Source organism: Bufo bufo, chromosome 4 (genome assembly GCF_905171765.1).
Source record: "Bufo bufo chromosome 4, aBufBuf1.1, whole genome shotgun sequence".
Taxonomy (NCBI): domain Eukaryota; kingdom Metazoa; phylum Chordata; class Amphibia; order Anura; family Bufonidae; genus Bufo; species Bufo bufo.
Window position 1 is genome coordinate 358931483 of NC_053392.1, and position 27605 is coordinate 358959087.

At 44.3% G+C, this 27605-nt stretch overlaps 1 protein-coding gene across 1 annotated transcript in view; it reads right to left on the reverse strand.

The window, feature by feature from the left end:
• The window catches only part of LOC120999212 (titin homolog), a 946165-nt gene that overhangs the window by 495098 nt on the left and 423462 nt on the right, over positions 1-27605 (reverse strand). The window contains exons 35-40 of the mRNA XM_040430085.1: positions 9717-9761; positions 9534-9578; positions 9394-9441; positions 8966-9037; positions 7175-7222; positions 5367-5414 (exon numbers count right to left, since the gene is read on the reverse strand). Of these exons, the coding sequence (XP_040286019.1) occupies positions 5367-5414; positions 7175-7222; positions 8966-9037; positions 9394-9441; positions 9534-9578; positions 9717-9761 (306 nt within the window). The remainder of the gene's footprint in view (positions 1-5366; positions 5415-7174; positions 7223-8965; positions 9038-9393; positions 9442-9533; positions 9579-9716; positions 9762-27605) is intronic.

Sequence of the window (27605 nt, forward strand, 5' to 3'; positions counted from 1 at the left end):
TGCAACCAAGTATTAAAAAGTGAAAGTTTGATTTATGATTATTATTCTGTCCCATTACTTTTGGTTCCTTAACAAGTGGGAGGCACTTATGCAAACTGTTGTAATTCCTTATTAGCCGTTGTGTGAAGCAGTGAAAAAATTACTGCTTTTTTGGGGTGTTATAATTACCTTTATATTTATTTATTTGATCTAACAATATGTCAGACAGAGAAGTGCCAGACCCTACACAGGGGAGTGGCAGAGGCCTAAATGTTTCTGGCGCAGGCACAGGTCGCAGCAGAGCAAGAGGGTCATGGCAGCAGGAGTCGCAGTGAGAGGCCTGAGCTCCAAGTGTCATCTAGCATCGTGTCTTGAACCCAGGGGTTCTTGAATGGTTGACTCGATCATCCACTTTGTCCCAAGTGACATCAGACACCCCCAGCCAAGAGTCGTTGGGTTCGTCAGACACAACCCTAAGTTGGCATGGCCCGGGAGCAGGCCCTGTGCCCTCACCTGTCTACAACCTGCCTTTGTCCTTTTCTGTTCCCCCAGCCAGACAAGTATTATATGCTGTGGGCTCAGCTCCACTACAGCGAGGACGAGATACTAGAGGAAAGTCAGTAGCTACTGGCCAGCCAAGATGTGGAGGAGACAACCGCTGCTTCTTCCCCTAGGTGGGCAAGTAGTTATGAGGAGAGTGGTGTGGTAGCTGGTGTTGCGAACAGTCAGGCTCCTGACCCAGAGACCGTTGAGGAGGACATCAGTGATGCGCAGACAGTACTCGATGATGATGATGTGGCTGATCGTAACTTGGGATCCGGGTGAATTAGGGGGTTCATCATCATCATTGGAAGAAGAAAGTGACAGCTTGCCCGTGAGGCAGCGGCAGAGCCAGCAAGTCGCTAGCGTGGCCGGGAGTCAGCAGGGTGGCAGCAGTGGGAGGTTGCTTCACAGGTGTCTACCGGTCCGAAAAATAGTGGTGTAGGGGTTCACGGAAGCAGCGTTGGTAGCAGTCAGTCAGTGCGGAATGTTGGGGTAAAATCACCTACTCGGCGGTGTGGCAGTTTTTTGTTAAGCCATCGGAGGAGGTGAACATGGCCATTTGTAGAATTTGTGGGCAGAAGGTGCAGTGCAGAATGTTGGCACCATGACCCTGCATCAACATATGCATTTTTTATACCCGCTGAGAGGGAGGAGAAGCTGAACTACTATAGAGACATCCTATGTAGTCAGTTGACCGCTGCTTATATGCTCCATCGTCCATCCTCTCACTGGTCTGACCGGGGGGCCCTCTGCGCTCTCGTTCCACTGCCATGGCTGCTGTGGCGGGGTGGGGGGGTAAGAGCAGCAGCAGCTTGAGTCTAGAGTCGATGATGAGCAGCTTTCTTCACCCGACTAATGAAGAAACTACTCACCAGCAGCAGCAGCAGCTAAACCTGGAGCAGGATCTGTACCAGCAGGTGGTGGCATACTTGGACAGCATCCTGCTACCCCACATTGAAGATCTGCTGGACTACTGGGCAGACAAACTGGATTTGTGGCCACAACTAGCAGAGTTTGCCCTGGAAAAGCTGTCCTGCCCGGCCAGTAGTGTGGCATCAGAGCGGGTGTTTAGTGCAGCGGGGGCCATAGTTACCCCAATAAGAACTCGCCTGTCCACCCAAGATGTGGAAAGACTGACCTTTGTCAAGATGAATCAGGTGTGGATCAGCCAGGATTTCCACCGACCAATGCCTGATGCATCAGACTAGATCATCCAGGGTGCCACATTAACACTTTGACAAAAGAGACCGGTTTCTTCTGGCTACCTGCCTCAGTTCCTATTCTGATGCTGCCACCAGCCTTATGCCACACATATGATGCCAAGTGCTCCTTCTTTCACCCACCATCTTCAGCTGGTACTGGTATTACCATCCACCTCCCTACTCTGTCAACGGGTCACTCTATGGTCTCCTGATTCTGCTGCCATCTGACCACTCAGGTCTCCAGATGCTGCTGCTGCCACCTCCACACTGTCATTGTGCCACCCTGTGGCCTCCTGATGCTGCTGCTGCCACCTTCATACTGTTATTGTGCCTCCCAGTGGCCTCCTGATGCTGCTGCTGCCACCTTCATACTGTTATTGTGCCTCCCAGTGGCCTCCTTCTGATGCTGGTGCCACCTCCAGTCTCTGTTATTGTGCCACCTTGTGGCCTCCTCCTGATGCTGCTGCTGCCACCTCCATACATACGCCTTCTGATACTGCTGCCACCTTCACACTGTCATTTTGCCACTCTGTGGCCTCCTACTGATGCTGCTGCTGCCGCCACCTCCACACTCTATTATTGTGCCACTCTGTGGCATTCTGATGCTGCTGCCACATCCATACTGTCATTGTGCCACTCTGTGGCCTCCTCCTGATGCTGCTGCCACCTCCAGTCTCTGTCATTGTGCCACCTTGTGGTCTCCTCCTGATGCTGCTGCCACCTCCATACTCTGTCATTGTGCCACTCTGTGGCCTCCTCCTGATGCTGCTTCCACCTCCAATCTCTGTCATTGTGCCACTCTGTGGCCTCTTGATGCTGCTGCCTCCTCCGCACTGTCATTGTGCCACTCTGTGGCCTCCTCCTGATGCTGCTGCTACCTCCACCTCCATACTCTGTCATTGTGCCACTCTGTGGCTTTCTGGTACTGCTGCCACCTCCACACTGTCATTGTGCCACTCTGTGGCCTCCTAATGCTGCTGCCTCCTCCGCACTGTCATTGTGCCACTCTGAGGCCTCCTCCTGATGCTGCTGCTACCTCCACCTCCATACTCTGTCATTGTGCCACTCTGTGGCCTTCTGGTACTGCTGCCACCTCCACACTGTCATTGTGCCACTCTGTGGCCTCCTAATGCTGCTGATGCCACCTCCACACTGTCATCGTGCCACTCTGTGGCCTCCTCCTGATGCTGCTGCCGCCACCTCCACACTCTGTTATTTTGCCACTCTGTGGCCTTCTGATGCTGCTGCCACATCCACACTGTCATTGTGCCACTCTGTGACCTCCTCCTGATGCTGATTCCACCTCCAGACTCTGTCATTGGGCCACTCTGTAGTCTCCTCATGTGGCTGCTACCTCACCACTATGTCATAGGGCCACTCTGTGGACTTCTCATGCTGTTCCCACCCTCCCCCACTTCATGACTGGGCTACTATTTTGGCTTTCGGCCAGGCTGACATAATTTATTTGACCCTTCTTCTGATCTGTCAGGAGGAAGGAAAATTAGATGCTCATTTAAATGCTCTCCAAAGCATTTGACACTGTACCACATAAAAGGTTAGTATATAAAATGAGAATGCTCGGACTGGGAGAAAACGTCTGTATGTGGGTAAGTAACTGGCTCAATTATAGAAAACAGAGGGTGGTTATTAATGGTACACACTCAGATTGGGTCACTGTCACTAGTGGGGTACCTCAGGGGTCAGTATTGGGCCCTATTCTCTTCAATATATTTATTAATGATCTTGTAGAAGGCTTGCATAGTAAAGTATCAATTTTCGCAGATGACACTAAACTGTGTAAAGTAATTTACACTGAAGAGGACAGTATACTACTACAGAGGGATCTGGATAGATTGGAGGCTTGGGCAGATAAGTGGCAGATGAGGTTTAACACTGACAAATGTAAAGTTATGCACATGGGAAGGAATAATGCAAGTCACCCGTACATACTAAATGATAAAACACTCGGTAACACTGACATGAAAAAGGATCTAGGAATTTTAATAAACAGCAAACTAAGCTGCAAAAACCAGTGTCAGGCAGCTGCTGCCAAGGCCAACAAGATAATGGGTTGCATCAGAAGGGGCATAGATGCCCGTGATAAGAACATAGTCCTACCACTTTACAAATCGCTAGTCAACCGCTCCTGTAAACAAGGCAGACATAGCAGAGCTGGAGATGGTCCAGAGGAGGGCAACTAAAGTAATAACTGGAATGGGGCAACTACAGTACCCTGAAAGATTATCAAAATTAGGGTTATTCACTTTAGAAAAAAGACGACTGAGGGGAGATCTAATTAATATGTATAAATATATCAGGGGTCAGTACAAAGATCTATCCCATCATCTATTTATCCCCAGGACTGTGACTGTGACGAGGGGACATCCTCTGCGTCTGGAGGAAAGAAGGTTTGTACACAAACATAGAAAAGGATTCTTTACGGTAAGAGCAGTGAGACTATGGAACTCTCTGCCTGAGGAGGTGGTGATAGTGAGTACAATAAAGGAATTCAAGAGGGACCTGGATGTATTTCTGGAGTGTAATAATATTACAGGCTATAGCTACTAGAGAGGGGTCGTTGATCCAGGGAGTTATTCTGATTGCCTGATTGGAGTCGGGAAGGAATTTTTTATTCCTCTAAAGTGGGGAAAATTGGCTTCTACCTCACAGTTTTTTTTTTTTGCCTTCCTCTGGATCAACTTGCAGGATAATAGGCCGAACTGGATGGAAAAATTTCTTTTTTCGGCCTTATGTACTATGTTACTATGTTACTAGATGCACAATGGATCCTGTCTATGTAACAGCTGTAAGGCCTGCATGACATGGTCCCTATTTTGCATCAGAATTGGCTTATGATTTGGTAGCCAAAAGCAGGAGTGGGTACAAAACACAGAAGACATACAAGTATTCCATTCACGTGTCATCTCTGTTTTGGATCCACTCCTGTTTTTTTGGGCTTTAGCAATACTGATGGATTACTGACCAAATGCTGACCGAGCAAAGTCGAATGCTCCACAGACAGGATCCATGGGGGTTATTGTTTTGATGGAATAGAGGAAGGGCAAAATAATCAGTGATGTCAACAGAAACTTACTGCTGAAACCCACTCCACTCTGTTGGGGTGGGGGGGGCTCTACTTGTATAATCGTTTAAAAGAACAGGTTCTGTAGAAATCTATGCGAAATCAGGGAATTGATGTAAAAGGAGTGCGCTTTTTCACACTATAGTAGGATCTTGGGCCTCTGCATGTTTTTTTTATACTTGCCGCAAACATTGACCTATAAGGCTGAGTTCACACTTGAGTTATTTGGTCAGTTTTGGCCCAGTAACTGCCCAAATAAGTGAAGTGTGCAGTGATTCTTTGAGTGACGCCTGTGCAGACTCTCTATGCATGTTACTGCAAGGCACAGTGTTCTACACCACTATAAATGCTCTCTGCAGCCAGAAAATAACCATTTTTTTAATGCGGTTCGCCACAAATAAATTCGGATTGAACCAATTTTTGGGGGAAAATTCGGCAAACTGGACAAATCGTATTTTTGAGAAATTCACTCATCTCTGATCAGTACATAAATGGGATACTTAATGTTTACTCTGATGCAAGTTGAAAAGTAAACAAAAAAGAAAACAACATACACGCACCTTTCTCTGCTTTGGTAGCCTCTTTTGAAATATCCTTTTCTTCAAATTCTATGAAAAATATATATAAAATACATGAATTACTTATACCTAGGAAACCTCCAGCAAGGACAAAATATGTATCCTGTTTAATAAAACCTAGACTTTTCCTGGCATCACCATAGGGGAATGGTAGCCATTTTATCCAGTCTACCAGTGGATCAGAAGTGCTCTACAGCGGCACAACTGGCACTTCCAGTCTATGTAAGTGCTCAACAAGAACATGGAGATCAGCTAGTGTCACCCATGGACTACGGTACTGTGCAACAGCTTGAAAATATTTGGGATGCTGTATGGGTGCCATATGCATTAACAGATTATTTGTTATGATATCTGATGGACCAGAAAAGGAAAAATACAATTTTGCTAGAATTTTCTTTTAAAGGGAATGTGTCATTAGAAAACTGCCATATTTTTTAAATCAAGTTTTATGCTAAACATTTTTAAAAGTTTTGGTGTGTTTTTCTTATTTTCTGTTTCACTATCTATATTTAAAAATATCCTTAGCTTTTACACTAGCCATTAAGCTTACTAACAGGAGTCATCTTATTATCATATTAGGCAGGATTACAATGAAGGTATCACCTACATATAGATAACACAGAATCATACAATTCACAGCAGAATAAGCGATGTCACAGCTCACCTTTGCCTCCTCCCTGCAAAATGACCTTAGCATAGGTCACGGAGTTTGCCTAGGCAACTTTCCTTAAGGTGCAAATGGCTGTATACTGTAAAGAATATCTCTGAATGCTTTTAGCAGTAGCTCAGGCAAGATGAATGCCCCAAAGTAATGTACAGAAAAGAAAAAAAAAATCTACCTTCAAAAAACAGAAACAAGCAAAAAAAGAATATTTATATATTATTTAAATTAGTAAAAAAAATATAGATTATATGTTCCCTTTAAGTCTTCCAGAGACTCTAATGTCACACAACATTTGTTACATTTGTGAAACATATTGAAGGTTTGATTGTTTCCCATGCTGCCCTATAAAAAGGCTCTCAGAGGCTACTTTGAAAAAGTGTACCTCTTGGTGAGAAATCGTTGACTGCTAGACATGTTGCCCAGTTGACAGACTTTGAGTGGGAGTGCATCATTGGACTGAGAAAATCAGGAAGATACTTTTGACAAATTAGCCACCATCTAGGCCATTTTGACTGTTAGAAAGAATTAAGAGCAGTGGTTTCATGAGGGCACAAACTGTCTCTTGATGGCCCAGAGTGACCTCCAGTGGAAAGTATAGTTTGATGTTCCGACAAACATGAGCAGCTCCCAAAGTTGTTTTTTTTGTCCACCATTCATACACAGGTGGCACCTTCATTAAATACCCCTGTCTCTGCCCAGACCATTTCTAGGTGCTTAGAAAAAGGAAATTTTGTGTCACTGCACCCATTACATGTCCTGCCATTGACAGTCAGCCACCGTCCCCTTTGTTGCAAATAGTATACTCTATTATGTTCAAAAATGTGCCCAATAATCAAGCAATAACTTAGAAAAAAAAATAAAATGTCTTTGACTATGTCTATAAATGAACCCTTATGTTGTAGCAATTTAAATATAAATTGCAATGTAAATTGCTGTATAATACACATAATAAATATGAAGAATTTTATGTGCTCAAATAATTGTAATATCCAGTAACTTAAAATATTTTAAAAGTTTATGTACAGTATAATAATCTACTTACACAATATCATACTTTGGTAAGTAGTACAGAATTACATTTAGCCCATTCTATCAATAAAAGTTTATATACAGTATTTATTGTTACCTTCAATTATTTCTGTTGGCTGTGGCTCTATTGGCTTTGAAGGTTCTTCTAGAAAACAAAATATAATATTTTGAGTGCATTTTTAACAAGTAATCATATATTTTAATCATATTTTTGCACAAACAACAAATACACTGCTCAAAAAAATAAAGGGAACACTTAAACAACACAATGTAACTCCAAGTCAATCACACTTCTGTGAAATCAAGCTGTCCACTTAGGAAGCAACACTGAGTGACAATCAATTTCACATGCTGTTGTGCAAATGGGATAGACAACAGGTGGAAATTATAGGCAATTAGCAAGACACCCCCAATAAAGGAGTGGTTCTGCAGGTGGTGACCACAGACCACTTCTCAGTTCCTATGCTTCCTGGCTGATGTTTTGGTCACTTTTGAATGCTGGCGGTGCTTTCACTCTAGTGGTAGCATGAGACGGAGTCTACAACCCACACAAGTGGCTCAGGTAGTGCAGCTTATCCAGGATGGCACATCAATGCGAGCTGTGGCAAGAAGGTTTGCTGTGTCTGTCAGCGTAGTGTCCAGAGCATGGAGGCGCTACCAGGAGACAGGCCAGTACATCAGGAGACGTGGAGGAGGCCGTAGGAGGGCAACAACCCAGCAGCAGGACCGCTACCTCCGCCTTTGTGCAAGGAGGAACAGGAGGAGCACTGCCAGAGCCCTGCAAAATGACCTCCAGCAGGCCACAAATGTGCATGTGTCTGCTCAAATGGTCAGAAACAGACTCCATGAGGGTGATATGAGGGCCCGACATCCACAGGTGGGGGTTGTGCTTACAGCTCAACACCGTGCAGGACGTTTGGCATTTGCCAGAGAACACCAAGATTGGCAAATTTGCCACTGGCGCCCTGTGCTCTTCACAGATGAAAGCAGGTTCACACTGAGCACATGTGACAGACGTGACAGAGTCTTGAGACGCAGTGGAGAACGTTCTGCTGCCTGCAACATCCTCCAGCATGACCGGTTTGACATTGGGTCAGTAATCGTGTGGGGTGGCATTTCTTTGGAGGGCCGCACAGCCCTTCATGTGCTCGCCAGAGGTAGCCTGACTGCCATTAGGTACCGAGATGAGATCCTCAGACCCCTTGTGAGACCATATGCTGGTGCAGTTGGCCCTGGGTTCCTCCAATGCAAGACAATGCTAGACCTCATGTGGCTGGAGTGTGTCAGCAGTTCCTGCAAGACGAAGGCATTGATGCTATGGACTGGCCCGCCCGTTCCCCAGACCTGAATCCAATTGAGCACATCTGGGACATCATGTCTTGCTCTATCCACCAAAGTCACGTTGCACCACAGACTGTCCAGGAGTTGGCAGATGCTTTAGTCCAGGTCTGGGAGGAGATCCCTCAGGAGACTGTCCGCCACCTCATCAGGAGCATGCACAGGCGTTGTAGGGAGGTCATACAGGCACGTGGAGGCCACACACACTACTGAGCCTCATTTTGACTTGTTTTAAGGACATTACATCAAAGTTGGATCAGCCTGTAGTGTGTTTTTCCACTTTAATTTTGAGTGTGACTCCAAATCCAGACCTCCATGAATTGAAAAATTTGATTTCCATTTTTAAATTTTTGTGTGATTTTGTTGTCAGCACATTCAACTATGTAAAGAACAAAGTATTTCAGAAGAATATTTAATTAATTCAGATCTAGGATGTGTTATTTTTGTGTTCCCTTTATTTTTTTGAGCAGTGTACATAAAATGCCAAATTAAAAATATAGAGCAAATAGCAGTTACAATAATATACTGGAGATATGATTATAGATTATATCTTCAATTATTTCTCTTGGCTCCGGTTCAAATTGCTTTGTGGGCTCTTTTGAAATATTTTTTTCTTCAAATTCTATGAAAAATAAATAGAAAATACATGAATTATCTATACCTATGACACCTCCAGCAAGGACACAATATGTATCCTGTTTATTGTCATCATATAGTGTATATAGTTGAGAAATAAAACCTAGACTACAAAATGTTTTACTTTTCCTGGCATCACCATAGGGGAATGGTAACCATTTTATCCAGTCTACCAGTGGATTCTGAAGTGCTTGTACAGCAGCACCAATAGCACTTTCAGTCTACTGTATGTAAGTGACACATCTGGATCTCAACAAGAGCATAAACATCTGCTAGTGTCACCTATGGACTGTGGTGATTGTTACTGTGCAGTAAAAGTTTGTATATAGTACTTATTGTTACCTTCAATTATTTCTGTAGGCTGTGGCTCTATTGGCTTTGCAGGTTCTTCTAGAAAACAAAATATATAAAATGCCAAATTAAAAATATAGAGCAAATAGTAGTTACAATAATTTACTGGGGATATATTTATAGATTAATACCTTTAATTATTTCTCTTGGCTCCTGTTCATATTGCTTTGTGTGATCTTTAAAAGAGAATGATATTAATTAAATTGTAAATGTGTCATTAAAGACTACAAGTAATTAGATTTTTGCTACAGAAGAATTTGACGTACATTCTGTAAATTACAGTACCAAGGGTTGAAATTGGTTGAGAACATTACCTAGTTGGGGAGACACTATGACCTGCAGTCTTATAATATGTTCCTCTGAAATTAATAGAAAAAATATGATTGTTTTTATTTACATTTTATTCTTTCATATTTAATGTTTATCACATTATATGTATCATCATTCCATTAGTACAAACATAAGCAGAAGTACAAAATGGGCAATACTTTTTTTAGAATGATATATTCATGTGATCATGTGAAATGAAAAGAAATTATCACAGTGCTAAAAATCGAGTTCTGTAATAACAAAAGTTAAGCGAACTGTAAAGTTCGGGTTCATACCGAACTTTAGGTTTTTCAGCACCCGAACCCGAACATTTACGTAAAAGTTCGGGTTCGGGTTCGGCGTTTGGCGCTTTCTTGGCACTTTTTGAAAGGCTGCACAGCATACTACTACTTTCCCTCAAAAGGCCATCACAACCATGCCTTCTATTGGCATGGCTGTGATTGGCCAATTGCAGCATGTGACCCAGCCTCTATTTAAGCTGGAGTCACATAGCGCCGCCCGTCACTCTGCTCAGATTAGTGTAAGGAGAGGCTGCAGCTGCTGTGAGGGAGAGATCAGGGAGAAATCTTATGAAGAACTACTTTTTTAATCAGCGATCTACAGCAAATGTGTTTTGTAGTTGCAGTGCACAATTTTTTTAAGCCTGCCCTGAGCCAACTACTGCTGAAAACGAACTTTTTTTACTTCAGTTTGACAATATCAATACATAATCGGCAGCCATTTTATGCAACGATAGTGCACCAGCACAGGATATCTGCATGTCTGCAAGTCCAGAAATACAGCTTTTTGCTTACTGGGGTTAAAAAAAACACGTTTTTTCATATAGTGCACATCTAGGATTAGACGTGCATAAGTGAGTGTCACATTTAGGCCAGAAATACAGCTTTTTGCTTACTGGGGTGAAAAAACCCTCTGATATACTGCACATCTAGAATTAGACATGCATAAGTGAGTGTCACATTTAGGCCAGAAATACAGCTTTTTGCTTACTGGGGTGAAAAAAAAAACATCTGTTTCATATAGTGCATATCTAGGATTAGACGTGCATAAATGAGTGTCACATTTTTCCCAGAAATACAGCTTTTTGCTTACTGGGGTGAAAAAACCCTCTGATATACTGCACATCTGGGATTAGACGTGCATAAGTGACTGTGAAATTTAGGCCACAAATACGGCTTTCTCATACTGGGGTGGGAAAAAAAAAACCATCTGTTTCATATAGTGCACATCTAGGATTAGACGTGCATAATTGAGTGTCACATTTAGGCCAAAAATACAGCTTTTTGCTTACTGGGGTGAAAAAACCCTCTGATATACTGCACATCTGGGATTAGACGTGCATAAGTGACTGTGAAATTTAGGCCACAAATACGTCTCTCATACTGGGGCATACTGGGTTGCTGTTTGGAGACTCTGCTGGCAGGGTTTCCCAAGGGCATCCACCTAGCCCTTTCCCAGGGGTGGAAGACATAGAATGCACTGACGCACAACCACTTATGGTTCCTGATGAGGACATTGGAATACCACCTCAGCACTTCTCTGATGATGACGAAACACAGGTGCAAACTGCTGCGTCTTTCTGCAGTGTGCAGACCGAAAAGGAGGTCAGGGAGGAAGACTGGGTGGAAGACGATGCAGGGGACGATGAGGTCCTAGACCCCACATACAATGAAGGTCGTGGCACTGACTTTCAGAGTTCGGAGGAAGAGGCAGTGGTGAGACCGAGCCAACAGCGTAGCAAAAGCGGGAGCAGGGTGCAAAAGCAGAGCAGCCATCGCCAAAACTGTTTGCCTGCTACTGGCCACCATCACCAGGGACCGAGCACACCAAAGGCATCTTCAAATAGTTCCCTGGCATAGCAATTCTTCACACAATGTGCTGACGACAACACCCGAGTGGTTTGCACGCTGTGCCATCAGAGCCTGAAGCGAGGCATTAACGTTCTGAACCTTAGCACAACCTGCATGACCAGGCATCTACATGCGAGACACGGGCTGCAGTGGAGTAAGCACCTTCAAAACCAAGAAAGGGCTCAGGCCCCTCCTGCACCCTCTTCTGCTGCTGCCTCGGCCTCTTCCTCCGCCTCTGGAGGAACGTTGGCACCTGCCGCCCAGCAAACAGAGGATGTGCCACCAACAACACCACCTCCGTCACCAAGCATCTCCAACATGTCACACGGAAGTGTTCAGCTCTCCATCTCACAAATCTTTGATAGAAAGCGTAAATTCCCACCTAGACACACTCGATCCCTGGCCCTGAATGCCAACATTTCTAAACTACTGGCTTTTGAAATGCTGTCATTCAGGCTGGTGGAGACGGACAGCTTCAAACAGCTCATGTCGCTTGCTGTCCCACAGTACGTCGTTCCCAGCCGCCACTACTTCTCCAGGAGACCCGTGCCCTCCCTGCACAACCAAGTATCGGATAAAATCAAGTGTGCACTGTGCAACGCCATCTGTCGTAAGGTCTACCTAACCACAGATACGTGGACCAGTAAGCACGGCCAAGGACGTTATATCTCCCTAGCTGCACACTGGGTAAATGTAGTGGCAGCTGGGCCCCAGGCGGAAAGCTGTTTGGCGCACGTCCTTCCACCGCCAAGGATCGCAGGGCATCATTCTTTGCCTCCTGTTGCTTCCTCCTCTTCTACCACCTCCTCATCCGGTCAGCGACAGACCTTCACCACCAACTTCAGCACAGCCAGGGGTAAACGTCAGCAGGCCGTTCTGAAACTGATGTGTTTGGGGGACAGGCCCCACACCGCGCAGGAGTTGTGGCGGGGTATTGAACAACAGACCGACGAGTGGTTGCTGCCAGTGAGCCTCAAGCCCGGCCTGGTGGTGTGCGATAATGGGCGAAATCTCGTTGCAGCTCTGGGACTAGCCGGTTTGACGCACATCCCTTGCCTGGCGCATGTGCTGAATTTGGTGGTGCGGGCCGTCTGTGCGCGCTTCCGGCATTCTCATCCTGCCACGGCACGGCTGTCTGCTCTACAGCATAACTTCGGTCTTCCCGCTCACTGCCTCATATGCGACGTGCCCACCAGGTGGAACTCCACCTTGCACATGCTGGAGAGACTGTGCGAGCAGCAGCAGGCTATAGTGGAGTTTCAGCTGCAACACGCACGGGTGAGTCGCACTGCGGAACAGCACCACTTCACCACCAATGACTGGGCCTCCGTGCGAGACCTGTGTGCCCTGTTGCGCTGTTTCGAGTACTCCACCAACATGGCCAGTGGCGATGATGCCGTTATCAGCATTACAATACCACTTCTATGTCTCCTTGAGAAAACACTTAGGGCGATGATGGAAGAGGATGTGTCCCAGGACGAGGAGGAGGAAGAGGGGTCATCTCTAACACTTTCCGGCCAGTCTTTTAGAAGTGGCTCAGAAAGAGGATTTTTGCAACAGCAGAGGCCAGGTACAAATTTGGCCAGCCAGGGCCCACTACTGGAGGAGGAGGATAAGGATGAAGCATGTTCACAGTTGGTTGGCATCCAACGCAGCTCGGGCCCATCACTGGTGCGTGGCTGGGGGGATACGGAGGACGCAGACGATACGCCTCCCACAGAGGACAGCTTGTCCTTACCTTTGGGCAGCCTGGCACACATGAGCGATTACATGCTGCAGTGCCTGCGCACCGACAGCAGAGTTGCCCACATTTTAACGTGTTCTGATTACTGGGTGGCCACCCTGCTGGATCCCCGTTACAAAGACAATGTGTCGTCCTTAATTCCCTCACTGGAGCATGATCGGAAGATGCGCGACTACAGGCATACGTTTCAAAAGACCCACTGGACCCAGGAGGTCAAATATACAAATCCAATAGTCAGCGACTATAATTCCTGTTTTCGCTCAAGTTTTAAAATATAACTTTTATTTGACTTTTATTAAACGAACATTAGCACAAAAAACATATAAGTAAGAATTTAAAACTGCATATGGAGGGCTATATATATGGGGGCTTTTTTAGGGTATATTGTCTCTACTAGTTGGAGTATCAGATGATATTAAGGCATATCTCTCTGATAATAGAGTGCAGACAATGTCATATACTTTATGTCTATAATGTCAGCCGACATCAGACACTTTGTAGCTTTATCTATACTGCTCTCTATTAGCTCATTATCCTGCCTGGAGTGCTGTTAGCGTGATAGCTAGCATATGCCAAGATACACTTAGTAGCTCTGCTACTAGCGCTTAATTTACCGGCACTGCCCCTATGTTATAATGTGCGCTCGGCGTCTGCAGTTCGCCGTGCATCTAGTTGTTTCTTTGCCCTGACATAATTTTTTAAATCAGAAAGAATGCAGCTCCCCCGACATGTTTCACCGCTACTGCGGCGTCTTCAGGGGGTAAAAAAAGGAGCTACTATCCACCTGGTAGACGCGCTTCTGAGAGCATTCCCGACTGAGGCCGGGGGACAAGTGGAAGCACAAGGTGAAGGCAGGGGAGGAGGAAGAGGTCGCCAACGCAGCTGTGTCAGCGCTAGCACCTCAGAAGGCAGGGTTAGCATGGCCGACATGTGTAAAAGCTTTGTCACCTCGCCACAACAACCGGCCCCAACTGCTGATATGGAGCGTGTTAGCAGGAGGCAGCATTTGAACAACATGGTGGAACAGTACCTGTGCACACGCCTACACGTACTGACTGATGGTTCTGCCCCATTCAACTTCTGGGTCTCCAAATTTTCCACATGGCCAGAGCTTGCCCTGTATGCCTTGGAGGTGCTGGCCTGCCCTGCAACCAGTGTACTCTCTGAACGTGTATTTAGCAATGCAGGAGGCGTCATTACAGACAGACGCAGCCGCCTGTCCACAGCCAACATGGACAAGCTCACGTTCATTAAAATGAACCAGGCTTGGATCCCTTTTAGGACTTGTCTGTACCTTGTGCAGAATAGACAGTTCTAACAGCCTCAACCATCCATCCTTGTACTCAAGTGCACTTATTCCTTTTTTCTTTATATGTCCCAATATTTTGGGGATAACCCTATGTAAAAATTCAAAATTACACACATCTGTGTTGGCTACCTATTCCTCTTTCGCTGCCGTTTCCACCTAGACCGCCACGTGAGCCTACACGGCCACATCCACCCATTCACCGCCTCCTCAACCTCTTCCTCCTACATCATTCCTAATTTTTATTTTCTTAAGATATTTTATGATTTTTTAATTAATTTCCCTATCCACATTTGTTTGCAGAGCATTTTCCATGCTCTTAAGCACATTTTGCTGCCTTTTGCAGCCCTCTAGCTCTTTCCATGACATTTTTACAGCCATTTTAGTGCTCAAAAGTTCGGGTCCCCATTGACTTCGGGGAATTTTTTTTTTTTCGGCCGAACCTGGTGTCCGCTCAACTCTAGTAATAACATATTTTCCCTTTCTTATCCTTTAAAAAATGTACAGGATCTGAACTTCCTTGCAGGGGAGCAACCACTACCTCTTGGGATAGTCTCAGTATAGTTGGCAGATGACTCACTGGGGTCAGAGACTCTGGAAGAAGCACCAGAATCTCTAGGCACAGATTAAGCACCAAAACATACCAAAACTACAGTGTGAACAGTATCTTGTACTGCTTATGATGCTTTTGGCAGAAGTTGACTGTAGGAAACTTGGCTGGATGGCTGAGATACAGGAACCACACCAGAATTACAGAAGCAGTTTAGGCAGTCTCCAACATTGGAACTGAAGATAATGGCAACACTAAATTTGAGACACTAGGGGAACTAGTGGCTAGGTAGTGATGGCTGCAGAAACATGGCAGGCAGCACCCAAGGTAGATACAGGTAGATACAGATTAGTCAAACTTAAACATGAACTAAAAGCTTAACTGGGAGGCCAGGAGTACATAGGCATAATGGATACACAATGGGTACACAAAATGGACAATGCAAGAGAATCACTGAAGCAGGATTCTTCAACACCTTTGCTTGTCACAAGGGACCATAACCTTAGGCACTTTCTGCCTGGGAAGAGTGCCTTATATACCCAGGAATGGCCATTGACTGGGGAAGGTTTTGCAGATGTGTGCAAAACCTTTAACCCTTTAAGAGGCAACAATGGAGACAGCAGCCTGTAGGGACGGTGAGCAGCATAGTGAGTAGCATGGCACGGGTGGGCACAGACTGCTTACTTAATATTAACATACTATATCCCAAAATAAGTAGTGTGAGATGAGCAGTTTTGAAAAAAAATATAATAATAATAATAATAATAATAATAATAATAATAATAATAATGATACTATATCAAAAGTTATTTGAGGCTTCCCAGTAGTTGTGATGTGATTTGCAGCCTGTGGAGGTTTTTGATAGTATGTAACTATATTGTATTAAATTGCTATCATTAGACATTGATGTCTTTAACAAAAATCCTGGAAAGTTAAAGGGGTTATCCCATGACTAATGTAAAAAATGAGAATCAGACATCATATAGTACATGACAATCTCTTTCTAACAAAGCTAGAACCAGCCCTGCACCTCACATGGATCCAGAGATCTCCCCATTCATTGCTCTGCTAGATTTATATCAAGCTGAAAGCGCAAGAGGAGTGTCTTTTCTGCTGTAGCTAAGGGAGCATGTCCATTCGGCTGCAGCTCTCTCCCTATCGGAGCTCAAGTGGCAGTTGAAGGATGAAACTGAGCATGTGCGGCCATTTCAGTGAGTTGGCCAAATAAATAAGAAAAAACAAACACAGATACATTTTATTGAATAACTCAGTGGCTATGCAATTTTTTTTATTATATTCAACTACAAAAGTATTCATATCCAGGTGCTGGTTTTAAAACTGTAGAACATTTTTCATTGGACAGCGAGCACCATGGCAGGCGGGTCTGCACTGTTTCAAACAGCAGGTACCCACGACTAATGACTGTGACAGGCAATAATTCTGATTGCGGTCATTTAAGCCTTAAGATGCTGTGACCAATTGTGATCACTGCATCTAAAGGCTAAAAAAAAACTGTGCACTTCTGGTCTTCTCACCGGCATTCCCTGTGGCCAATGAGGATGCTGAAGAGACCAAGGGTATTGGAGCTGCAATTCTTATTTTGGCCAGCAGGCCAACATAAGAAATGAGCAATTCAGCTAATATTATGCTTTTCTATGAAAGATGGTAATATTGAATAAAACAGTAGCTACAAAAGCATAACATTTTTTTAAAAATATATAAAAATTTAAATAACCCCCCTTCCCGTAAAATAACAAAAAATATAAACATCATGGTCATCACCTTTTCCAAAAACACCCATACTATTAAAATATAAAAAAAAATAATAATCCAGTACGGCGAATGGCGTAATGGAAAAAAAGGGTCAAAATGGCTGATTTCCCATTTTCTTGTTGTTTCTCTTACCCCAAAAATTGAATTTGGATTTTTTTTCTCGTTTCCCACTTATGAATAAGCCTTCATAATGAAAAAACCTACGGTATCCAAGAGGTTAATATAACTACTACTGTTTTTATTGTGTGTTTCTTTTGATATAATGAATACTTACCTCAAGTAGAGGAATTCTCTGTTAGTGCACTCAGGACAGCATATTCCAAGTGATCTAACAATATCACTGGATTTATAATCGTAAAGTCTGTAGACACAGAGCTCTTGTTACCATAAGGACTCGTGGACAGTATCATATTAGGGCTCTGGACAATATGAATATCTTCATAATATGTTGCTGTACAGAGCCATCATATGACCGGATGGAGACATACTATGGAGCCATGTGCCACCATTCATGCAAGTAAATAATTCATGCCATGTGCATTCTTCTTCTTCTTTTAGTTTGGGACTATGAGACAGAGATTAGAGTAATGAAGTGGGGAACACAGACTCAAAATTGAGAACTGCAGTATTGTATGTTGTGAAGTTTTGCTTGCAGTTTTTTTTTTTTTTCCAGGGCCCTTCTGCAATTGTGGCATCTTCCCTCAGTTTTTTTTGGTTTTTTTTTGGTGTGTGCATGAGACCTAACAAACCAATCTTATTGTAACACTTCAAATCACATAAAATAAATCCCTCTTATTTAACCTTTTTCTGCTATTTTATATTTTTAGAAATGTACTATAAGGCTTACATAAATGACTGAAAGCAAGTTTGTCACTTCTTCATACCAAACAGCCCTACAGCATAATTTACTGTGACCTTAACATTGACATGTCAGAAACAATAGCTATCACAGTCATCACGCTGCTTGATGAACAACTAAGATAACTAATTAAATAAATATATATAAAACCCACATCTGTTTAAAGACAAACACAGATTCCTTCTGCCAAATATCCATCCCTAAACATTTCCACTGCCAGGTCTCATTAGTGGTGACGCAGTACGAAGTATGAATCTATAATGAAGGTGTTTCATAAAAGAAGAACCAACACTATTTTCAAGATTGTCCCATGCATCCTCCATACTTTAGAACTACTAATCTAAACCAGTTAGACTTTGGGCCCAACTTCAAATCCTTAAAAAGAAACTAGAAAGCCCACCTCTTCGGTAAAGCCTAGAACCTAGAATAACTCTACTGTCACTAAACTATATTCAGCTTCTAACCTTGCCTACTGTCTCCCTCTGTTGAAAACATTGTTTAGCGGGTCCTCACTCCCTCTGTGCCAGTCAGCCACTCTGTTATTTCATACTTGTACTTGATTTTTATCTTTGGTTTTTCAGTTAAAGCTTTTTTTATAGGTATAGCTCCCTGATGTTAAAGAGATTGTGTCTAAAGACGGTTCGCCAAATTTTTTTGGAAAAATTTGATTCGATCCAAATATATTTGTGGCGAATTATGTTAAAAAATGGCTATTTCCTGGCTGCTGAGAGCCTTTATAGTGGTTTAGAACACTGTGCCTTGCAGTAACATGCATAGGGAGTCTGCTTTGGTAGTGAAATAATACTGTGAGTATGTATGACATGCAGATGACAGGCGTCGCTCTTAGAATGATTGCACACTTCAGTTATTTGGGCAGTCACGGGGCCAAAACTGACCAAATATCTCAAGTATGAACTCAGCCTTACAGGTCAATGTTAGTGCCAAGAAGAAGCGCACTCCTTTTACACCGTGGCCAGCTGATTCTATATTGATGTCAACAGAAATTGTTCTATTAAACGCGTATACAAGTAGAGCCCCCCTGATATAGTGGAGACGGTGTCAGTAGTAAGTTTGTGTTGACATCACTGATTAATTTGGCTTTCCTCTGATCCGTAAGAACAATAACCCACAAAAACATGTATCCTGTCTGTGGAGCATCCGCCTTCACTCGGTCAGCATTTGCTCAATAATCCATCAGTATTGCTAAAGCCAAAAAAAAACACAGGAGTGCATGTAAAACAGAGATGACACATACATGGAATATTTTCATGTCTTCTGTGTTTTGTACCTACTCCTGCTTTTGGCTACCAAATCATAAGTCAATTCTGATGGGACCATAGAGGCTTTACAGCTGATACACAGACAGGATCCGTTGTGCGTCTCATTTTCCCTTCCTTCTGACAGATCAGAAGAAAGGTCAAATAAATGATGATATCAGCCAAGACGAAAGCCAAAATAGTGGACCAGTCATGAAGTGGGGAAGGTGGGAACAGCATTAGAGGTCCACAGAGTGGACCTATGACATAGTGGTGAGGTGGAAGCAGCATGAGGAGACCAGAGAGTGGACCTATGACATAGTGGTGAGATGGAAGCAGCCTGAGGAGACAACAGAGTGGCAATGTGACATAGTGTGGAGATGGCAGCAGCGTGAGGACACCACAGAGTGGCAAGGTGACATAGTGTGGAGATGGCAGCAGCAGCAGCTGCATCAGGAGACCACAAAGTGACCCGGTAACAGAGTTGGGCGGTGCGTGGCAATACCAGTACCTGCTGAAAAAGGTGGGTGAAAAAAGGAGCACTTGGCATCAGATGTGTGGAATCAGGCGGGTTGCAGCATCAAAATAGTAGCTGAGACAGGGGCAATATTCAAATTCGAATATTTGGGCGAATATTCATCATAAATTCGCGAATTCGTGATATCTAGTCATTATTTTCCTAATTGCGAAAACCGACATTCAGAAAATTAGCGATATGAAAATTTGCGATCAACACTACTCCTAAAGTCAAAGATCTTGCAGCATTCTCACTGGCCCACAAGCAAAAAGCAGTGAGAGTTCATGGCTATTGATGAAAAATCTAGAATATTCGTGTTTATGAAGATATAGCACTATATTAGATATTGTATCAAAGTGTTTGTGTGGCACCATGTGTGGCACAATTGGTGGTTGGAAATCCTTGCTGATCCACACCTGATTCATCTTGACAAAGGTCAGTCTCTCCACATTTTGGGTAGACAGGCGAGTTCTTCTTGGGGTAACTATGGCCCCCCGTTGCACTAAACACCCGCTCTGATGCCACACTACTGGCCAGGCAGGACAGCTTTTCCAGGGAAAACTCTGGTAGTTGTGGCCACTAATCAAGTTTGGATACCCAGTAGTCAATGTGGGGTGGCAGGGTGCTGTCCAAGTATGCCATCACCTGCTGGTTCAGGTCCTGCTAAAGGTCTTCCTGCTGCTGGTGAGTAGTTTCCTCACTATGAAGAAAGCTACTCATCAGCAACTGTAGACTTAGGCTGCTGATGATGTAGCTGGTACTGCTCCTACCACCCCACCCCTCCCCAGCAGACATGGCAGTGGAACGTGAGGGCAGAGGGTCCCCCGGTCAGGTCTCTGTAGTAATTCAGTTTGTCCTCCCTCTCGGTGGGTGTAAAAAAGGCCCCCATTATGGACCAGTAGCGAGGGTAAAACAAGGTGGAGAGACAGAAGTCATCCCTCTGCCGAATGGTGACAATTTGGCTGTCACTACGCAAGCAAGTGAGCACGCATCGTGCCATTTGTGCAAGTGACTCGGAGGGACTCCCTGCCTCCATCTCCACTGCATACTGCCACGGTGTGTCCTGGTCCTCTGTCTCGTTTTCCTCATCGCCCTGTAGCTCCTCTGGCTGCTCCTGCTCCTCCTGTCAGCTGAGTAGAAAAAACACCCATTTGGCTGCACATTGCCTATGCTCCAATGTCCTCCTCCCTCTCCTCCTCCTCTTCCAGTTCAGCCTCCACAGGGCTCATGTGGCCATGAGATCAATGCGCCACGTCTCCTGTTCCCTGACCAGCCATTGTTACCAGCATCTGTTCCAGGACATCAAGCAGTGGAGTAACGTCATTCATCCCGTAGTCCTGGCGACTGACAAATAACGTGGCGTCCTCAAAGGGCCTGAGCAAACGGTAGGTGTCACACATGAGCTGCCACTGGCTGACATCAAAGTTACACAGTGGAGTACTTCTATCCGCTTGCATCCTCAAGAAATCGTTAATGGTCCTTCTCTGTTCATATAGTCGGTCAAACATATGGAGGGTTTAATTCCAACGGGTGGAAACATCGCATATTAGCCTATGTTGGGGGATGCCGTTCTGCCACTGCAGCCCAAGGAGGGTGTGCTTTGTGCTATACGAGTGGCTGAAGTGCATGCAAAGTCTCCTGCCCATTTTTAGGATGTCTTGCAGATGGGTGGAAGACTTCAGGAACCGTTTGACAACCAGATTGAACACGTGTGCCATGCAGGGCACATAGCTCAGCCTTCCTTGACGCAACACCGACACCATGGTTCCGATTTTGAGTTGTCGGGAGAAAGCCAGGATTCGATTTCTTGATGCATCACATGGAGCAGTTCCTCCCCTGTGTGACTCCGTTCGCCAAGGCAAACCAGGTGCAGAACAGCGTGACACCGCTGAGCCCTGCACATGTGGTATGCTGGAGGGGCACTATGACTTTTCGCTGCAGTGGAGGCTGAGGACATTGTGGAGGATGAGGAGGCAGAGGCGGACATTGTCACAGGACCAATGGTGTGACAACATGACCTGGCCAAGATGCTGGTGTGGCTGTGCAGGTACCACATTCTCCCAGTGGGCCATAAAGGACATGTATTGTCCCTGACCGTAGTTGCAGATCCCCACGTTGGCACTGCCGTGCACTTTGGCAGACACCGACAGGCTCAAGGACTGTCCCACCTTCTGTTCTACATACGTGTGCAGGGCTGGTACTGCCTTTTTGGCAAAGAAATGACTGCTTGGGACTCTACCTCGGCTTGGCACAAGTTATCAGTTCTCTGAAAGGTGCAAAGTCCACCACTTGAAAAGGGAGGGACTAAAGCACCAGCAACGTGGACAGGATCACGTTCAGCTTCTGTGCCGTTGGATGCGTGCATGCATACTGTTGTCTCTTGGCAATTGCTTTGGTGACCGATTGCTGACAGAATGACTGACAAGGAGTAGGAGCCTAAGCATCTGGGCCAGCAGAAGATGGGATTGACAAACAGCTCCGTATGTCTGCGGTGGTGGAGCCTTGACTGGCTGAAACTGGGTGCATGCCACTGGGTGATGTAGCGGTAGCTGCAGCAGGCTGGACCACCACATCAGAGCCATGGTTCTCCCAGGCCATTTTATAATGACACTGCATATATTGAAGCAGGGCCGTGGTGCCAACATGCTTCACCTTCTGCCCACATATTCTACATATGGTCATGTTGACTACCTCCGGCATCTTCAAAAAAAACTGCCACACCGCCGAGTACCTGATTTTCCCCCCAACACTACTCGCTGGCTGACTGCTACCGCCACTGCTTCCGTGAACCCATGCACCACTCCTTTCCGGGCAGATAGGCTGCTGCAAAGCGGGTGGTCTACCCCGAGCACGTTCGACTCCCGACCTCCCACTGCTGCCACCCTGCTGACTTCCAGCCATGCTAGTGACTTGCTGGCTCAGCAGCTGCCTGAAGAGAAAGCTGCCACTCTCTTCTCCTGATGATGATGAAGCCCCTTCTTCACCCGGGTCCCAAGTGCGATCGGCTTCATCATCATCGAGGAGTGTCTGCACATCACTGATGTCCTCAACGGTCTCTGGGTCGCTAACCATTCGCAACACAAGCTCCCGTGCCACTCTCCTCATCACTACTTGCCCGCCTAGCGGAGTAAGCGACGGATGTCTCCTCCACATCTTGGCTGGGCAGTAGCTGCTGACTGTCTTCTAGTAGCTCATCCTCACTGAAAAGTGAAGTAGAGCCCACTGCATGTAGTACTTCTTTCGGTGATGGCCAGAGGCAGGTTGAGGACAGGTGAGCGCACAGGGCCTGCTCCCGGGGCATGCCAACTAAAGGTTGTGTCTGACGTGACAAACCCACCGACTGTTGGCTGGGGGTGTCTGATGTCACTTGGGATTATGTGGATGACAGAGTTAACCAATCAATAACTGCAGGGTTGCTGGTCAAGACACAACCACTAGATGACACCAGGAGCTCAGGCCTTTCGCTGCGACTACTGCTGCCATGACCCATTACTCTGCTGCGACCTCTGCTTGCGCCAGAAACATTCAGGCCTCTGCCCCTCCTCTGTGCATGGCCTGGCACTTCTCTGCCTGACATACTTGTAGCTGAACTAAACCAATGAAACGGAAATTAAAGGGGGTCTGTCATCAAAGTTTCACCATTTCAACCCTTCCCATAGCTTTCTAGCAACCTTACAGTTAATAAAAACGTTACCTTTATGAGCAATCCTGGACTTATAAAACCGGCAAAAAACAACTTAGTAGCATATGCAAATGAGGGCTCGCAAGTGCCCAGGGGCGGCGTTACCCTCGTAGGTGCCCAGCTAGCTCAGCCTTATTGTCGCTTCCCCCGCCCATTCTTTCCCTCTGCCCGCCCATCTACTTACTTCTTGTTTCGCCGAGATCCCGCACCTGCGCACTCAGTCCGTCGGCCGGCCGGTGCATGCCCACTGCGATGCCCATTCCTTGTACGGCATCACAGTAATTAATGCACATGCGCCGGTTAACGTCGCGAAGCCGGCGCATGCGCATTAATTACTGTGATGCCGTACAAGGAATGGGCATCGCAGTGCGCATGCACCGGCCGACGTACTGAGTGCGCAGGCGCGGGATCTCGGCTAAACAAGAAGTAAGTAGATGGGCGGTCAGAGGGAAAGGATGGGCAGGCAGAGGGAAAGAATGGGCGGGGGGAAGCGACGTTAAGGCTGAGCTAGCTGGGCACCTACGAGGGTAACGCCGCCCTAGGCACTTGCGAGCCCTCATTTGCATATGCTACTAAGTTGTTTTCTCCATTTATAGACAATTTGTTTTACCGTGGACTGATGAACAGCAAGTCTTTTGGTGATACTTATATAACCCTTTCCAGCTTTATGCAAGTCAACAATTCTTAATCGTAGGTCTTCTGAGAGCTCTTTTGTGCGAGGCATCATTCACATCAGGCAATGCTTCTTGTGAAAAGCAAACCCAGAACTGGTGTGTTTTTTATAGGGCAGGGCAGCTGTAACCATCACCTCCAATCTCATCGCATTGATTGGACTCCAGTTGGCTGACACCTCACTCCAATTAGCTCTTGGAGATGTCACTAGTCTAGGGGTTCACATACTTTGTCCACCTGCACTGTGAATGTTTACATGGTGTGTTCAATAAAAACATGGTAACATTTAATTCTTTGTGTGTTATTAGTTTAAGCAGACTGTGATTGTATATTGTTGTGACTTAGATGAAGATCAGATCACATTTTATGACCAATTTGTGCAGAAATCCATATCATTCCAAAGGGTTCACATACTTTTTCTTGCAACTGTATTTTTCTTGTTGTTTTAAAATATGACCCTATCCACTTTTACCAGAAAAAAAGTGAATATTGAAGTGCATATATACAGTCAGGTCCATAAATATTGGGACATTGACACAATTCTAATATTTTTGGCTCTATACACCACCACAATGGATTTGAAATGAAACGAACAAGATGTGCTTTAACTGCAGAATGTCAGATTTAATTTGAGGCTATTTACATCCAAATCAGGTAAATGGTGTAGGAATTACAACAGTTTGCATATGTGCCTCCCACTTGTTAAGGGACCAAAAGTAATGGGACAGAATAATAATCATAAATCAAATTTTCACTTTGTAGTCAATTACAGCCTGTAGTCTGGAACGCATAGACATCACCAGACGCTGGGTTTCATCCCTGGTGATGCTCTGCCAGGCCTCTACTGCAACTGTCTTCAGTTCCTGCTTGTTCTTGGGGCATTTTCCCTTCAGTTTTGTTTTCAGCAAGTGAAATGCATGCTCAATCGGATTCAGTTCAGGTGATTGACTTGGCCATTGCATAACATTCCACTTCTTTCCCTTAAAAAACTGACTGTCCATATGCACTGTGAAGCGCCGTCCAATGAGTTCCGAAGCATTTGGCTGAATATGAGCAGATAATATTGCCCGAAACACTTTAGAATTCATCCTGCTGCTTTTGTCAGCAGTCACATCATCACTAAATACAAGAGAACCAGTTCCATTGGCAGCCATACATGCCCACGCCATGAGACTACCACCACCATGCTTCACTGATGAGGTGGTATGCTTAGGATCATGAGCAGTTCCTTTCCTTCTCTATACTCTTCTCTTCCCATCACTCTGGTACAAGTTGATCTTGGTCTCATCTGTCCATAAGATGTTGTTCCAAAACTGTGAAGGCTTTTTTAGATGTCGTTTGGCAAACTCTAATCTGGCCTTCCTGTTTTTGAGGCTCACCAATGGTTTACATCTTGTGGTGAACCGTCTGTATTCACTCTGGTGAAGTCTTCTCTTGATTGTTGACTTTGACACACATACACCTACCTCATGGAGAGTGTTCTTAATCTGGACAACTGTTGTGAAGGGTGTTTTCTTTACCAGGGAAAGAATTCTTCAGGCATCCACCACAGTTGTTTTCCATGGTCTTCCGGGTCTTTTGGTGTTGCTGAGCTCACCGGTGCATTCCTTCTTTTTAAGAATGTTCCAAACAGTTGTTTTGGCCACGCCTAATGTTTTTGCTATCTCTCTGATGGGTTTGTTTTGTTTTTTCAGCCTAATGATGGCTTGCTTCACTGATAGTGACAGCTCTTTGGATCTCATCTTGAGAGTTGACAGCAACAGATTCCAAATGCAAATAGCACACTTGAAATGAACTCTGGGCCTTTTATCTGCTCATTGTAATTGGGATAATGAGGTAATAACACAGACCTGTCCATAGAACAGCAGAGAAGCCAATTGTCCCATTACTTTTGGTCCTTTAACAAGTGGGAGGCACATATGCAAACTGTTGTAATTCCTACACCGTTCACCTGATTTGGATGTAAATACCATCAAATTAAAGCTGACAGTCTGCAGTTAAAGCACATCTTGTTTGTTTCATTTCAAATCCATTGTGGTGGTGTATAGAGCCAAAAATTTAAGAATTGTGTCGATGTCCCAATATTTATGGACCTGACTGTATATTTCTTGAAGTTCTGAAATACGCCCTTATACGCTTTCACCAGAAATCACTGCAGTAGTGCACTGAGAATATATATTTCTTGTTGGACTCAATTTGGCCACTATACGCTTTGACCAGAAAAAAATTAAAGAGTGAAGTGCTTATATATATTTTTTGCAGTAAAGAAATAAGCCACTATACGCTTTCACCAGAAATAACTGCAGCAGTGCACTGAGAATATATTTTTTTTGTTGGATTGAATTTGGTTACTCTATGCTTTGACTGCAAAAAAATTAAAGAGTGAAGTGCTTATATATATTTCTTGCAGTACTGAAATACGCTACTATATGCTTTAACCAGCAATCACTGCAGCAGTGCACTGAGAATATATATTTCTTGTTGGACTGAATTAGGCCACTATACGTTTTCACCACAAAAAAATTTAAGAGTCAAGTGCTTATATATATTTCTTGCAGTACTGAAATACGCCACTATACGCTTTCAACAGAAATAACTGCAGATGTGACCTGAAAATATATATTTCTTGTTGGATTGAAATAAGCCACTATAAACTTTAACGAGAAAACAATTAAATAGTGAAGTGTGTATATATTTTTCTGGTAGTACTGAAATACTCCCCTATACACTTTCAACAGAAATAACTGCAACAGCGCAGTGCATATATATTATTCTTTTTTTACTGAAATACACCCCTATATGCTTTTAACTGAAATAACTGCAACAGTGCAGTGCATATATATATTTTTTTTTTTACTGAAATACGCCCATATACGCTTTCACAAGAACAAAAATGCAACAGTGCAGTGCGTATATAGTCTTTTTTTTACAGAAAAACGCCCCTATACACTTTCAACAGAAATAACTGCAACAGTGCATATATATTTTTCTTTTTTTTTACAGAAATATGCCCCTATATGCTTTCACCAGAAATCAGTGCAGCAGTGCACTGAGAATATATATTTCTTGTTGGACTGAATTAGGCCACTATATGATTTTACCAGAAAAAAAATTGAGAGTGAAGTGCTTATATATTTTTATATATTTCTTGCAATACTGAAATACACCACTATACGCCTTCAACTGAAATAACTGCAACAGTGCAGTGCGTATATTTTTGTCTTTTTTACTGAAATACGCCCCTATACACTTTCAACAGAAATAACTGCAACAGTGCAGTGCGTATATATTTTTCTTATTCTAATTAAATACGCTCTATACGCTTTCACCAAAATTAACTGCAGAAATGCACTGAGAATATATATACACCACTATACGCCTTCAACTGAAATAACTGCAACAGTGCAGTGCATATATATTTGTCTTTTTTTTAATGAACTATGCCCCTATATGCTTTCAACACGCAGTGCAGTGCGTATATATTTTTCTTATTTTACTGAAATAAGCCTCTATACGCTTTTAACTGAAATAACTTCAACAGTGCAGTGCGTATATATTTTTCTTATTCTACTTAAATACGCTCTATACGCTTTCACCCAAATTAACTGCAGAAATGCACTGAGAATATATTTTTCTTCTTTTACTTTAATACTCCCCCATATGT